The following is a 15,218-nucleotide window of genomic DNA, read 5'->3' as shown; positions in this document are numbered from 1 at the left end:
TCTCATTTTTCCATCAATTTACCTTAGAGTGCTCAAATTAAACTCAAATTTTAATTTATTTTTCATGTGGATGTCAAGCTACTTTCAACCACTAAAATACAAATCACTGCAAGCCCACCCAAAACATGTGAATTGTCCATCATTAAAGTCTTCCAGTACCTAAACAGGGCTGACAAGAAATCTCAAGAGGGACTTGTTAGAAGGGCCTATAGGGACAGGACAAGGGGGAATGGTTTAAACTGAGAGGGGAGATTGAGATAAGACATTAGGAAATTCTTCCCTGTGAGGGTGCTGAGGTGCTGGCACAGGGTGCCCAGAGAAGCTGTGGCTGCCCCATCCCTGGCAGTGTTCAAGGCCAGGTTGGACACAGGGGCTTGGAGCAACCTGCTCTAGTGGAAGGTGTCCCTGCTTGTGCCGGGGAGTTGGAACTAGACAAGCTTTAAGGTTCCTTCTAACCCAAACCATTCTATGATTCTATGATCTCTATTTCCAGTGAAATCTTACTGGTTCACATCACAAGACTTTTACAAATGAAACTATTAAGGAAAAAATAAGTAAGGATGCAACTGTCTTCTAGTTACTATCTGGTCATCTGACATTACTGTTTATGTCCCTTGGTAGCTACTCGAACAGCATGTATTCCATAGCACATACTTAACACAACTGCATCATCATCTGCATCACTTTCAGTGCTACTCCTTCTTAATTGAGAATAGGTGAGAATACAAGTTGTAGAGGTCTATCGCAAGTACGGTAGAGAAGTCCTGTCTTGTCAGACTGTGCAGGAAACTGTCAATGCCATTAGAAATCCTCCTTGAAAAGTGACACTGCAGAATGTGTCAGTAGTTTCTGATGATGTCAGATGAGAAACTGCAGCAACGGCTATGAGCAGAGCAGTGCTCCCTCGAGACGCCAACTTTGGCAAGTTGTACTGAAACACTGCAAGAATGTTTCTGAAATTGAGATTACTGAAATGTAATACCTCTTTTTGAAAACTTTACTGCACACGATTTATCAAGCCAAAGCCACAGTTCCAGGAAGAAGGAACCATCTGTTTTTCTTTGGGCTTTTTTTAAGGCTCACCTTTAATCAATTTAAAGTTTTTTCATACACTGGAATGCAAAGAATTAGTAACTCAAGAAGCAGATAAATGACTCAATGCAACTGCTTGAAATACTGACTCCTCCAATTCTAATTATAATTAACTAGAAAATAACTGCCTACTTGTAACACAGACTCATTAAATCTGATACCCTTATACTTTTAACCTACAAAGGGGGCAACAAGGACTCTGGATCTATTTCCATTCCAAGCTTTGCTCTTCACTCACCTTATACCACTTGGATGAGTATAATCTCTCATAGACCTATTTTTACACCCCAAATGGGAAAGTACTTACGACAACAAAGGTGCTATGCTTAATACTAGCAAGTTTTTCAGACTCGGAGAAGTGAAAGGGTTGCAAGATAAACCTTATCTTACACATAATTTGAAAGAAAATGCTTGTTAGAAACAAAAAGCCTTTGAAAGATCAGAAAAAAAAGGACACTGAGAGCAGTACACTATATTCTTTAAAATATTTCTCAAACTCAAAGCAAAATTAACATTGAGGATTTATTAGAAGTTACATCTAGCCAATATATGAATATGTCCATAATCCTACACTTTCGACTATGCACAACTAATTCATGTGAGTATGTGAAAAGATGCCACTGAAAGACATGATTAAAGTAGCTGGTTTAATTTCCATAAATATTAAACCTTAAATGAGCAACATCTCAAGATCAGTTATAGTAAGTATCTAGTTGATTTCCAAGTTATCTTCTCACTTTTACAAGCTCATAAAACAAAACTTTCATATATAAAACACATAATTTAAAACCAAAAACTAAATCTGACAAACACCTATGAAAGGTCTGTCACAGAGCACAGCAGGGCCATTAGAGATAATCAGGAGAAATTCTACTCTTACCTATGAGATTCAGGGTTGTCCTCTTTAGACATCATTCTCTACTATACCACCGCCCTATCAAACTGCATATACGCAAAAGTCATCTTCCGACAATCTTCATTTAATCTAAGAGTCTCCAACTGACCCCTAATTAAGTGGCTATGGGGAATACTTTATTTTGCAAGAATCTGCCACCCAAAACACAGTCTGACTGAACAGACACGTATTTCTAAGGCCTCTTTTTAAATACACTATGATAGAAGCTGATCATTTGCAATTTTAGGCATCAAATTATGGCTTGAATGAAGGATGTTGTTTAGTTAAATTCCCATCCTGTGATTAATAACACAACATTAACAGTTTACTAAAAAATAAGCTGTAATTCACAACATTGCAACCAAAGTACTCAAAGCCTATATATTGTGGAGGGTACTTAGGGATCTGGCATAATAATAGTGGATTATAACACTACAGATCCAGGCACCCACTCTACTGCCAGAAATTGTCATCCTGTAGCACAGACAACAGGAGTAAATGTCTACCATCACAGCCCACAAAGTGGAGTACGAGCCCAGAATTTCATTAGCACCTTAAGCTACTCTGTCAGACTGAACAAAGATGGCATTGTGGTCTGCTAACACTTGTCTGCCACAGCTCCATCTGCCTGAGCCTACTCAGCAAATTTAGCAGATGTGCTCAGTTTATGCAAAGAAAGGAGAGTTAGAGGGAAAAAAAAGTATAATAAAATCTACCTCTGAGCAACTCCTAACTCCTGGAGCTGGCCTGAAAGTTTCATTAAAGGTATTAACAAGCACACATACAAATGTTTTCTACAAACAAAATATATGCTACTCTTGAAGAGATAAACCTATGAACCTTCCAGCCTGTACTCCTGATTCCATCTTCCATCACTGCTTTAAAAGCTGCACATGCAGCTGATTCCAAAGAAGATTTCAAAACATCTCTGCTGTATTATAAAACATTTATCTAAATACATATTTTCTTATTTCCTGTAACGTTAAAAGCGATGTCTTGATCAAGTAAAACTGACCCTAACGTTTGACTGTTAGGGAAAAGAAACTATCTTACATAGTTGCAGCTCGCTCTTAAGAGGACTAAAGGCCCAGCAAATGAATGCAATAACTGCACAACAGTACGAGAGCTCCTCAGTATGGAATCCTGCCAAAATGATGTGTTCTGATAAATGGCCCGACAAAAGGGAACCATAAATAAGGTTACTCTTTTGACATCATAAAGTTGACGCATATCCTACCCGAGCTAGTTTTGTATAAAACAGCAAATAAATCTAAGAGATAAATAGAAGGCAGAGAGATGCTTTTATTTCAGCTAAGTCTGCCTATTTATTCAGAAACCATTTGAATGTCAATTTTTGGCCTTAAACAATTTCTCTGAGTATGTGCAACTCGGATCCATTTCCAGCCTACACCACTATAAATACTGATTATTTCATATCCTGTACAGCATATTTTGCATAACCAAGTTCAATTTCAAACTACAGTTACTAAAATGAACCATCAACTTTGCAATTGCCTACAAGGCTTTTTGTTTTTTATAAATCTTCTCAATAGTATAAATTGAATAATGAAGAAAGAAGCTTGATGAGAACATTTGCAACATGGGGTGAAACAGCATCAAAACAAAGCGTTGGAAGAGACTTTGAAAAGAGACTCAAGATCTTTCTTCAAACTTTTGACAAATACTTTCAGTACATAAAGCAGAAATATTTTTACCTATAAGCAACAGCAGCACATGTAGTATCTGTAAAAAGAAATGCTTAAGCATGAAGTCCGGGTGTCCCCTGAGAGATCTATAGTTTAATCGTTCAATATGCCACATATTGTGCACAATTTGTTTTTAAAGTACCGAAACAGAATTTAAACCTAGGTTATTTAGCAGGGTATGACCAGTGCTGGGCAAAATTTAAACACATTTTCCCTTCAAATGACAGGGTTTAGTGACCTACCGAATCCCGGAATGCTTTTGAGACTGCTTTTGAGACAGATTTTTTCAAGTCTGAGGTAGCTGTATCGCAGCAGGCAGTTCCACAGGAACATCCAGTCCATTCGTGTGCGATGGTTCATGATAATGACACTCCTTTCTCCAGGAACAAATCCATCACCAGTGACAACCACCTTGGCACCAAACACCATTTCCAGCAAGGCCTAGAAATAATATCTCAATATTATGGCTGTACTCCCAGAAGAAAAGCATCGGCCCATTAGCGATAAAAATTCATTTGAATTATTTCACTTATTCACTCACATAATCACTGGTAAACAAATTTGTGACTGTTTTCTAATAAAGGACCCAGCTTTCCCACAGTAACAGTCGACTGTTTAATGAAAAAGGAAACAGTAATTAAATAGGGCTTCTTAAAAAGCACTCTTTTACAATCAACGTCCAATATTATTACCTTTCTCTGGTTTTCCTGGAATACTATCACGTAAGAATAAAAGTAAGGGAATCAGTTATAAGTGACTGGTAGGTACTCTAAGGAGAGACTGGTTGCACAAATAATTTATTGCTCAATACTGTCAGGGCTGGGAAGGCATCAGAAGCAGCCTTGCTTTCTGCTTGGATCCGAATGGACAGCATGTTTGTGCTTGACTTCCACCTGCAAAAATAGCTAGAACCTAATGGCAGAAAGAGCAGCAGAGAGAGAGAAATCCCAAACAAGCTTGGACACAGTACAGTGATGCAGACCTACGTCTGTACAGCTCTACACTGCTACCTAGAAACCTGCCTCTACCCCACAACTGGCAAAAAGCATCAACCACCAAACACTGGTGGTGGGTGGTCACAGTCATCTGTGAAGAGCCTTTACATATCCCAGAACAAGCATCAAACTTCAAAGGACACAAACGAGGTTGGGCAAACAGCTTTCTCCATTTTGCCTAAACAGCCAGTGATGCCAGAAGTTCACATAAAAAACATGGTTCTTGCTTTACCTGCTATATGCAGCTCTGAAGGGTCAAGTTATGGGTGGTTTATCAGAAGGAAAAAGCAGGCAAGAGCTACACAGTAAGATTAAAAGGGTCTGGTTTCATAACCTGCACAGTTGGATCATAAATTTATAACTCAACTAGTTGTACATCAGGGCCCAACAGCATGCTCTGGCCACGTTCACACAACATTCAAATTGCCTAATGAAGATGGTTTCTGATCCATGGCCATGTCCAAATCATGCAGGGAAGTGTGTGGAGGAATGCTGGTTGGTTTCAGCAAAAGACCAGGACGAGGCAAATAATTCAAAAATATGGATGACTGAATGCTAGTGCCTTGCAACCTTTTAATGCCTAGTGGAAAAACAGTGGAAAGGTACAACATCCCAAGAAACAGATGCAGACAACAGATACCTAGAGGTATGACTTGAGGCCACTGGCAGGACGCTGTCCTACTTAGTTAGTGCAGAAAAAGAAACCACCAAAACATGATTGGACGTGTAGAGGAATAAACATTTGGCCTTAACATACAAAAATGGAAGCACCTCAAATTACCTCCTTACCTTCTCTTACCCATTCTTTCTCCAGAAAAATACAGAAAAAGAGCTAAGTCTGGAGATTAAAACAGAGCTCTAGGAAGTAAAACAACTTTCTACTCTGTTCATATTTCTGCCACCTCTGTGCCACAGAACTTCAAAGACCACAAATTTCTCAGTTTAAATGACCTGTAAACTGGGAATGACATTCTTGCAATTGCAAAAAGCTCTCAGAATGAAAAGCATTATATGTGCCAAATATTAATACTATTCATAGCTCACTACAATTCTGGCAAAGGTGTTGCTGTTAAGAGTAACTGTGGACCACTGCAAAGGCAGAATAGGTTGCATAGCTCAAAGTGGTAAACAGTTATCTTTTTCCCTGAAAAGAAAGCAGGGGTTTTTTGATAGTTTAGTAAGAGTCACATTACATCTTTAACATCTAGTTAACCGTAATAATGAACAGATATCCTGTTCTACATACTCTAGTGTTAGTATAAGCCGAACTAAATTGAAACACTTAAGACCCACCTCACTGTCCCATCCTACAGACTCTGCTAGAAAGGAAATAATATGTGGCAGAGGAGTGAGGAAGGTGGAAGTTTCTTTCTTACTCCACAGAGGTCAGGGTCAGAGTTACCCTGGTGGAGTTCAACTGGTCCCACATTAGTTTGTTGTTTAGAGACACAAATCCAAGTACCTGCTTCTCCTAACTAAGAATCGAGTAAGTCTAAGGACAGAAAACAAATGCAGACAAGGTCTGAGCCTCAAAAAGGTTGGGTGTAAAATCTTTTTGAGACCCCTTTCCTGAATCTAAATCCTCATGATCCTCACAAGATGATCTTTTTCACAAAAATATTCAGATTATTTTGGTTTAGGTCCAGTGTGGCCTTAAATCAAACTTCTGGACGACAAATGTTACCACAGACTAGTTGTAATAATCCAGGATTTTAAAGCCCAGGCAGCTAATCAGATAAAATACCAGTATCTGATTTGGGAGTTTGCAATTTTAGAAGAACTGGGACACAAACAGAGAAAGGGTCAATTTTGTAACACAATCAGTACTCAGCTAAATTTCATCATGACACGAACTAACAATGCCTGTATTCCCTTTATGGGTAATTATTTCTTCCCTCCAAATTTCACTGCATTTAGTAATGATGAAAAGGACAAAAGTTTTAGAACAGGAAGCAGCTCACGCCCCTTTTAAACCACTCAAGACAGAAACAGAGAAAGCAGAAACTATTTGATATATAATAAAGATAAAACTTTCTTTATGCCACAAGATATGTACTTCTGCATACCAATATAGCATTTTACTTCATAAAATGTTCAACAAATCTTTAAAGGCCTAGAGGAACAAAGTCCCTTTGTTTTTAGAGGACGGATGAAGAGACAGATCCCATTCATACTGCCTTTCCTCAGGAACAATTCAGGGAAGAGCTTTGTTACTCGTTTCCAGACTCCTATACCTATAAAGTTGATGCATTGTAAGTGAGGAAGACAACCTTTGTAGGGGCAGTTCTTCTCTTTCACCTGAAATCATTTTCTCTAATTCAACTACAAGGACTAAATTCTAAGAGGGATTAAGTAAGAGAACAGTGAAGATCAGTAACAGTGTACCAGGCAGTGAGTAATTCTCCTAATTATATAGTTGGAGCACACTCGAAAGGAAGAGTTTGTAAGAGGATTCATTTAGGAAGTTTGTAATTTACAAAAATCCTCCAGCTTCCTAGTGCTTCACCTAGTCTGATCTGCACTTAACTGACACTGGATAGAGATGGCACGACAAGGCCTTTTCAAGAGTACTATAAAGACATGGCATTAGCTTACATTTAAACTAAACTGTGGAAGAAGAGGGGGACAATCTGCCCACTGAGCTAAAACCTAAGTCTCCACGGATAGTAAGTGTGTTAAGGCCTGTTTTAACAAAAGCATTGAAAGAAAACAAAAAACCAGAAATTGTGGGATTACAAATGGTTGCTCAGAACTTGACTCAAACTGAAACTTACCACTGGGAGCGTGAGCCAAGTGGCCACAATGGAATCGGTGATCCAGCGATACCAGGTCGGTGAGATAAACATCAAAGGTAGAAAAGGACCCAGCATGAATATACTTCCAAAAAAACTTCCCAAGAATAGTGTAAGTACAAAGTATATCCCTTTCCATGACACCATGGCTCTGAAAAAAGAAAGTTGGCACTGTGTTAGATAAACTGAAAGCAAATACATAACTCCTCAAGTCCATAAATCCAGATTGAGGGAATATTCCTCTTTTTTTTCCCATGGCCAACAACATATGATGACTGTAAACACAACTAAAATGTTCTACTTCACCAGCAGCAGTAAGAGAATGATTATATAAACACAGAGATCTGTAAGGAGCAGTAGGGTATTAAAGGGATCATAAAAGTATTAGCTACATCATGATTTCCTCCACTTACTACAGAACACAGTTCCACTCTAAAATCTTCAGCAAGCTAATTTTTTTTTTTCTTTTAGCCAAAGGTGTGAAACAGCTGTATAAAAGAATCATAGAATACTCTGGGTTGGAAGGGACCTTCAAAGCTCACCTAGTTCCAACCTTCTGCAATGAGCAGGGACATCTTCAACTAGATCAGGTTGCCCAGAACCACATCCAGCCTGGCCTTGAGTGTCTGCAGGGATGGTGCATCTCTGGGCAACCTGTGCCAGTGTTTTACCACCCTTGTTGTAAAACATTTCTCCCTCACATCCAGCCTCAATCTCCCCTCTTTTAGTCTAAAACTATCACCCATCATCCTATCACAACAGGCCCTGCTAAAAACACCTAAGAACACTTGTTACATTAAACTTTTCAGCCATTATCTTTGTAAGTGGCAACGTACCAACATTAGCATTTTCTAAAGACTGGGAACTTTGCTTTTTCTGTTTCTCTGTTTTCCTTCTTCTTGCTGAGCACTGTTGCAGAAACCCCTTCCTTACCTAACAAGGGTCTACACGTCACCTCCTTCAGAAACTACACAAAGCTTGCGAGACCTATCAGCCATGCCAAACATCAGTTCCTTCCCATCTCAGCAGGGCAGGCAAGCAGCGGCTGATACCTCCCAACCCACCCTGGCTTAGAGGATTTGAGACTTTTTGAAGTCTGTTGTACTTCAACTGCCCTTATCAGTTATTTTCCAACTTACTCCACCAAAAAGCCAATAGACTCTGGTTTTTAAGACAGTAGTCTAGACTTGGAATATTTCAGTTCTATCAGCTAGACTCTCTTATTATAAATTGAAATGTACAGTGCACAGAGCTTCTTAATGCATTATGGCAGAACACTTCGCAAACCTCCAAGCTTTTGCAATAGCTACAAGCTTTCACAATTTAGCAACTACTACCAACAATGACAAAGCAAATGTGGAAACATCAATTCTCTAGATTAGGGCCTAAAAATAGTCTGGTTTCATCTATTTAGGACTCAACCAATTGTTTAGAAGACCAAAGGTTAAGTAGAAGTCACTTTTCAGTCACTTTACTGAATTCCTTTTTTGACAGGCTATTTTAGAAATTGTAAGAGCTCAGATGGACAGGACTTCACGACAAGAAAAACAGGAAGCTGGTGAGTTTAATTTTAAAATGAGCAATGGAAAAGTAATCCATTAAGTCTTGTGTAATGTAACATACATGATTTATCTCAAGCATGTTTTGTGCAATGTCCATAGCAATAATGTTTGCACAGCAAAGTATTCAGAAGTTGAGAAATGGCAATACTGTTGCTAGCACACCAATTTGCTTCTGCTATTTCATGTCGACAAGAAAGTAGCTCTATTTTGGGATACTTTTAGGTTTAAGCAATTTCCTAAACTGTACATATTTGGAGGAAGGCCAAGAGAAGAGGCCATGCAAATTTACTAATGTAAGAATGACACAGTGAGCTGTATTTAGCCCAACTCCTACAGCATAGCAACAAACAAAGTAGCACTACACACAAATGTTTGCTGATAGCTGTATCAGAAATATTTTACCACAATGAAATCTGAATTCAAACAAATACACATTATTCACATCCTGGAGCACAGAGCCCTCTCTTTCCTGCCAAAAAGCAGGAACTAAATAACCAGCTGTCTACCTACGCAGGCACTAATCAATTTTGACATATCTAGGGATCCTTGAAGAGCACTGCACTGAAGAAACAATGATCCAACTGACTTCTTGTGCTTGTTACTGCAAACCTGTGGGGGGGAAGTCAAAATAAAAGTAACAGAGGACAAAAGAAAATAAAACAGAGGACAGAAACTATAGAAAGGGCAAATAAAAGCATTAGTTGCAGCAGGCCTAGAAGAAAAGGTCTTCTCCTGACAAATCAAGATGTGAGACCTACTGCAAAAGGCAGCAGAGAAGATTAAAATTCAATGTGCTTAATCTAATCAAGCTTTTTTTGAGGAAAACACACAGCAAAACAACTGGAAACACCTAGGGACAGCTTTCAGACACGTAAAACCCCCTAGCAGGCACAGAACAGGAGTTTGTTTAGCTTTAGCAGGCCACCCCTCATCCTGTGTGAGGCTGCTCAGAGCCACTGGTCATTGAATCGGACGTAGTGACGTTCACAGGATGGACACCCTGGCTCCAAGCAGCTGCTGGACAACACAGAGGTGCACGTTCCAGCTCCAAATACTTAACTACTGAACACAGGTAACCACAGAGTTAATGAGAGAAGACATCACTCTTTCATCCTCCTAGGTGAAGGAAAGCAGCGCAGGTCACTTAGTTGCAGGCTGAGCTCTTCACAGTTTGCACTGGTCTCTCCCTCAAGTCACAGCACAGAGCCAAAAAATTCAGGAAAAAAACCCCATCTTTTCTCTCTTTTATGTGAAAATCTACTGTAAACTCTTTTTAAGACAAAACTATCTGAGCTATGAAAAAAATCTGGGGAAGTACTGTGGTTTCTCTTCTTCAAACAGCACCCGAGCACTATTTTCTTTAACATTACAGTATATGTGTATATGAGTCATGCTGCATTCCAGTGGGTTAAATTTCTAGACACAAAATATACCATGTGCATTAAATCAATGTTATTTATCTTTCTTGCAGCCACATTTAAAAGTGTGATACATACCACATTTTGCTTATTAGTTATATATGTAATGCATTATATAGCTTTACACAGGTACACATGTACACATGCATTTATCTAGAATAATGGATAGACTTTATCACTGAATTTCCTCCACCACAATAAAGCACATAAAATGCAAACAGGTATGAGAACAGAAAAACAACTCCCTCTTCATGAACTTGAGCAATATTTGAGCAAAACCTGCAAAATGAGAAGCCTGTGATAATGTGAAGAACTTACAGCAGAAAGCCACCATCCAGCTGACCTTCTGGAATCAGTGCTCAGCAAGCTCGTTTTAGTAAGAAGGTGAAATTGTTAACACACTCAACACATTTGTTTTCATTTGTGGGTTCACGTGGTGGTGTTACAGCCCAGGCAATAGGTTACATGATTTTAAATGCATCTACCTATGTATGTCAGCTTAGAAACATTTATATATACACCCTCATTTTAGTCAACAGTCAAGGATGGGTATTCATCACACAAGATGCTGGGTGTTGGCCACCAACAGAACATGCCCTGGACTAGTCAGCAAAAGTCAGAGAAACCTAGAATGGTTTGGCTTGGAAGGGACTTTAAAGCTCATTTAGTTCCGCTCCCCTGCCACAGGCAGGGACACCTTGCACTAGGGCAGGTTGCTCAAAGCCCCATCCAACCAGCTTGTTCGGGCTGGCAAAGAGCAGAAGGCTCCAAGTAGCCACACACCCTGCTGAGAAGGAAAGCTGTAATGCTGAGGACTGCACAGTTGGCATGCAGGCGCGGCAGTCAATTCCCTTCAGACCAGGCCAGGCTCTGCACACTGGTGTCAACTTATGTTGGCACTACAAGGGCTGTTCTACCCAGTTTACCATTATGCCAGCCACCTGAGGAATTCCCAGACAGTTATTACCAAAGACAACAGGGAATTATTAGTGTCCTTTTGCATCTATCAGCCCCTTAAAACACCTAGCTTAGAATCAAAGTAACTTTATAGATACGTCACCCATCCCAAATATAACATACAACATTCAGCAAGAAAAATAAGAGCAACAAATCAATGTAAAATACATGCCTGCAGCTTCAAAACATGATTAAAAAACCCAACAAAATAATCTCAAAGGGAAAGGAGTACTTAATAAGGGCTTGTAAAATGATCTAAAACAACTGTGAAAAATCTCAAAACAAAGAAATTGGGAGATGATTCATGTCGGAGATGAGACACTCAAGAAATTAACTAAAGGATTTGACAGGAAGTCTGAATAAAAGAGCCCAAGCATTTTCAAAGTACAGAAGTATTCCTTTCCTGCTGCTGACAGCTCTCTCTTCCTAATGCAGTAATCACTCTCAACACTGGATTTAGCATGTATTAAGGCCTTTATGCATCTTAAAGCTACTTTCCATTTGCTGTGTGGGTCAGAGACAGTGCAATTCTGATTCAGGCTGAAAGCTGCAAACTGTAAGAAAGACAGCACCCTCATACCAGGCTTGTCGTTCTTCATCTATTTAGTGGCAGAACTCCAAGTTATTGGGGTACTGTACTTCACATGTCCTCGTTGCCATAGCAGAAGGAAAACATTCTCTGTCTCCAGGTAACGAGAAACAGTAATTCTTAAAATACAATTTTTGTTTTACATTTCAGTTCATGTCAAAAATTCTTGGCTACAACAGGACAAATTACTTTCCAAAATGGTTGCACTTCTGTAAACTTAATCTTTATTAGAATATTTACTTGAAATTATCTCAATATTCTAATGCAAACATTTTGTTTGCATAGTAACATAAAGCAGAGGCACCACCATGTGATCAGATTTTGGCTTGTTTTGTTTATCGTCTACATGCTTTTATTCAAGGTACAGCTGGAATGATAGACAAACCACAGTTTGTTATAATGATGATGATTTCAAAAGGTTTTAAACAGCCTGTTCTCTATGACAAAACTAGGTTTTCTTCATAACTGTTTCTATGGCTTATAAACAGGCAAAGGATGCAAAATAAGTTTACTTGGTAAGAAACAAAACAAGTTCTAAAACTAAAGGTGTAGAAGCTTCACAGTAGTCAAGACTCACCACACGCTTCACATTCCCTTAACAGTTCCTGGCTAATTCAGTGTTCTTGTACAAACACGTTAATTCACCTTCCAGGTTCAACGCAAAACAAGATTTAATGCCCAGTATGGAATTAAGCAATACTACCTGGACAAAGAGAGCCAGCTGCCTGATAACTGGAGAGCTTTTTAAGCAGCAATCTGCAGTCAGCAAATCAGGTTTTATTACACTAATGAAAAAATAAAGAAATGCTCTTTACTGCCAATAAAACAACATTGTGTTATTACCGGTCAGTATGTTTCCATTCAATCAGCACAGATCATAAAACTGTTCATTAGTCTTCAAGAACTGAATTGGGAATACTAGGCACTGGGTTTAATTCTTCTTTCAGTCCATTACCAGTGGAAAAGGTAAACGTTACCTTCAATTAAAATCAAGCAGAAACTCACACAGACAGCCAATGATGCCTCTTCCCTAACAGCTCTGCAAAGAAAGCCAGCAGTCAACTGCAAACTGACTTAATCTAGTTCCGCATTTCCTCGAAGAATGGCAAATGAAAGAGGTGAGCTGGAAATTCCAGCTCCCATATTCAATTTTGCATTTTGAAACATAATTTCCAAGTCCAAAGATAAAATATCCACAACTTCTAAAAACTTTCATCAGGGTGAAGTGCATTGTACTTCAAGGAGGAGGGCAAGTGGGGAACAAAGACTGCGAACCTCAGATGTGTCCGTTAAACAAGCCATCAGATGAATGACCCAAACTTTTACTTGTTCACTGTTTTCTAAGGTTACTAAAGAGAATCACTTAGAGAGGAGTGTAAGCAGCTGGACAATCCTTTCCAGCTTCCCAGGGAAACAACACAGGGGTCTCAGCAACCACCAAGCTGGCAGCCAAGTGACAATGCATCAGCCAGGCAAAGTTCCCAGCAGAACGTTTCAAATCCAACAAAGCACCAGGCTTTTCTCTTTGAGCATTTTATGGTCGTTTTTTTTTTTTCATAACAACATTTCAAAGGAAATTTTTACCAATTCTTGCACTCAGAGCAAGAAACTAGTTTCAATGTAGTACTGCACTGTAAAAAGAAAAATGCTTACAACATGCGTTTGTAGAACGACTCCATTGTATTGCCAGATCTATAACTTACCCACCTCTTTGACCATGTAACTTCCCACTTGTGCCTCAGTTAAAATACGGCACAAATAGCAAAGGTTATATGGGAAGCAATGTCTGGAAGAAGCTGAATTATTAATTGCACATATATCCACCCTAATCAGTAGCCCACACAATACAGCCAAGAAGCTCCATCAACCAGGACAGGCTTATCTAGGAAGTATATTTTATTTCTGACCCTTCTCTTGGGCACTTCACTATTTTAAGGAACATATACATGTGGCACAGATCACTATCACAGAAAAAAACATAAAGAAACACACACTTGACAATTAAAACTACTTCCTTCTTATTTAGTTCTTGCATTTAAAAACCTTTAAGAGATTTAACACATGCATCGTAAAACAATATAGGATAGGGCAATAAAAGATAATTAGCATCACAAACCACATCCTTCACCCTCTCTAAGAGTCTAGCAGGTATTAGCTTACACATGCACAAAATAAAAAGTACCATACTTAATGTGTAATTTCCGTAAATATTACCAGTAATATGATTATTGCTGCATCTTACAATTTATTACCTGTTTTATTTGCCAAGACTTAATCTGACTATTATAATTCAATAAAAAATTTAATAGAATATTTAATTTGTTCTTCCAAGTAATTGTGTCTTTCCAAATGCAAAAAGACCTGGCTAAGATTCTTTTCAGTACAGCCCTTTGACAGTGTAAGCAGATAATTCAGTAAGGGTACAGACATCAAATCAGTCTCATGCTCTTTCACTCTTGTTTACCTGCGCTCTTTCTGCTGTTGCTCCAGACACCCATTAGACCAATAAAGGTTGAATGAGAGCATGAGCTAAGGTATTTAAAATCATTTGTAAGAGGGTATCAAGCAACAGCTACAGCTGTTTCCTGAGAAAAAAATCAATGACTTATGGAAAAGTAGCTCACTTCCATTCCTTACTATATTCAGAAAATCTAGATTAATTGACAAATTTGAGTGCTGTAGGAAGAAAACAGGAGCTTTTTCTACCAAAAGCTAATTCATTTTTTATTATGCATATTAGAGACACAAATAATTTTGAATTACTTCTTCATGGATTTCCATGCACATACTTGTGCTCTGTACTACCCTTCAAGTTACTGTGGCCTCACAAGCCTGTATTAAACAGTAACCAATATAAAAAGTCATCAAACACAGGTTTGGCAGAGGAAGAACAGCTATTGTATTCCCCCCATTCCCCTGTCTTTAAATAAAACCAAAAAAACCCATAATCTTGCACAAACATGGAGCACTGGTCAGTTCTGGAGTTTTATTAGGCATATTATGTAAAACCTGCATATAATATTCCTTGTTTATTAGGCATATTATGTAAAACCTGGATCAGCTCTAGACCCAATCTAACTTACCAAAAAAACCTACTTGTGGTCGATAGCTGGCAGATCTAAGATCTCTGGTTTTAAAAGTCTACAGGAGACCAAATAGCTGACCAGCTTTGACAGAGGGCAAGGCCAAGTGAAAAGATACGAAAAACAGAT

General features: G+C 38.8%; 1 protein-coding gene across 1 annotated transcript in view; it reads right to left on the bottom strand.

Annotated features, from left to right (window-relative positions):
* The window catches only part of LCLAT1 (lysocardiolipin acyltransferase 1), a 75,599-nt gene extending 67,972 nt beyond the window's left edge, over positions 1-7,627 (bottom strand). Inside the window, exons 1-2 of the mRNA XM_010014240.1 lie at positions 7,463-7,627; positions 3,936-4,134 (exon numbers count right to left, since the gene is read on the bottom strand). Of these exons, the coding sequence (XP_010012542.1) occupies positions 3,936-4,134; positions 7,463-7,627 (364 nt within the window). The remainder of the gene's footprint in view (positions 1-3,935; positions 4,135-7,462) is intronic.
* Positions 7,628-15,218: the final 7,591 nt, after the last annotated feature.

This window comes from Nestor notabilis, unplaced genomic scaffold (assembly GCF_000696875.1).
Source record: "Nestor notabilis isolate BGI_N333 unplaced genomic scaffold, ASM69687v1 scaffold9135, whole genome shotgun sequence".
NCBI lineage: Eukaryota > Metazoa > Chordata > Aves > Psittaciformes > Psittacidae > Nestor > Nestor notabilis.
This window is presented reverse-complemented; position numbering and strand designations above follow the sequence as displayed.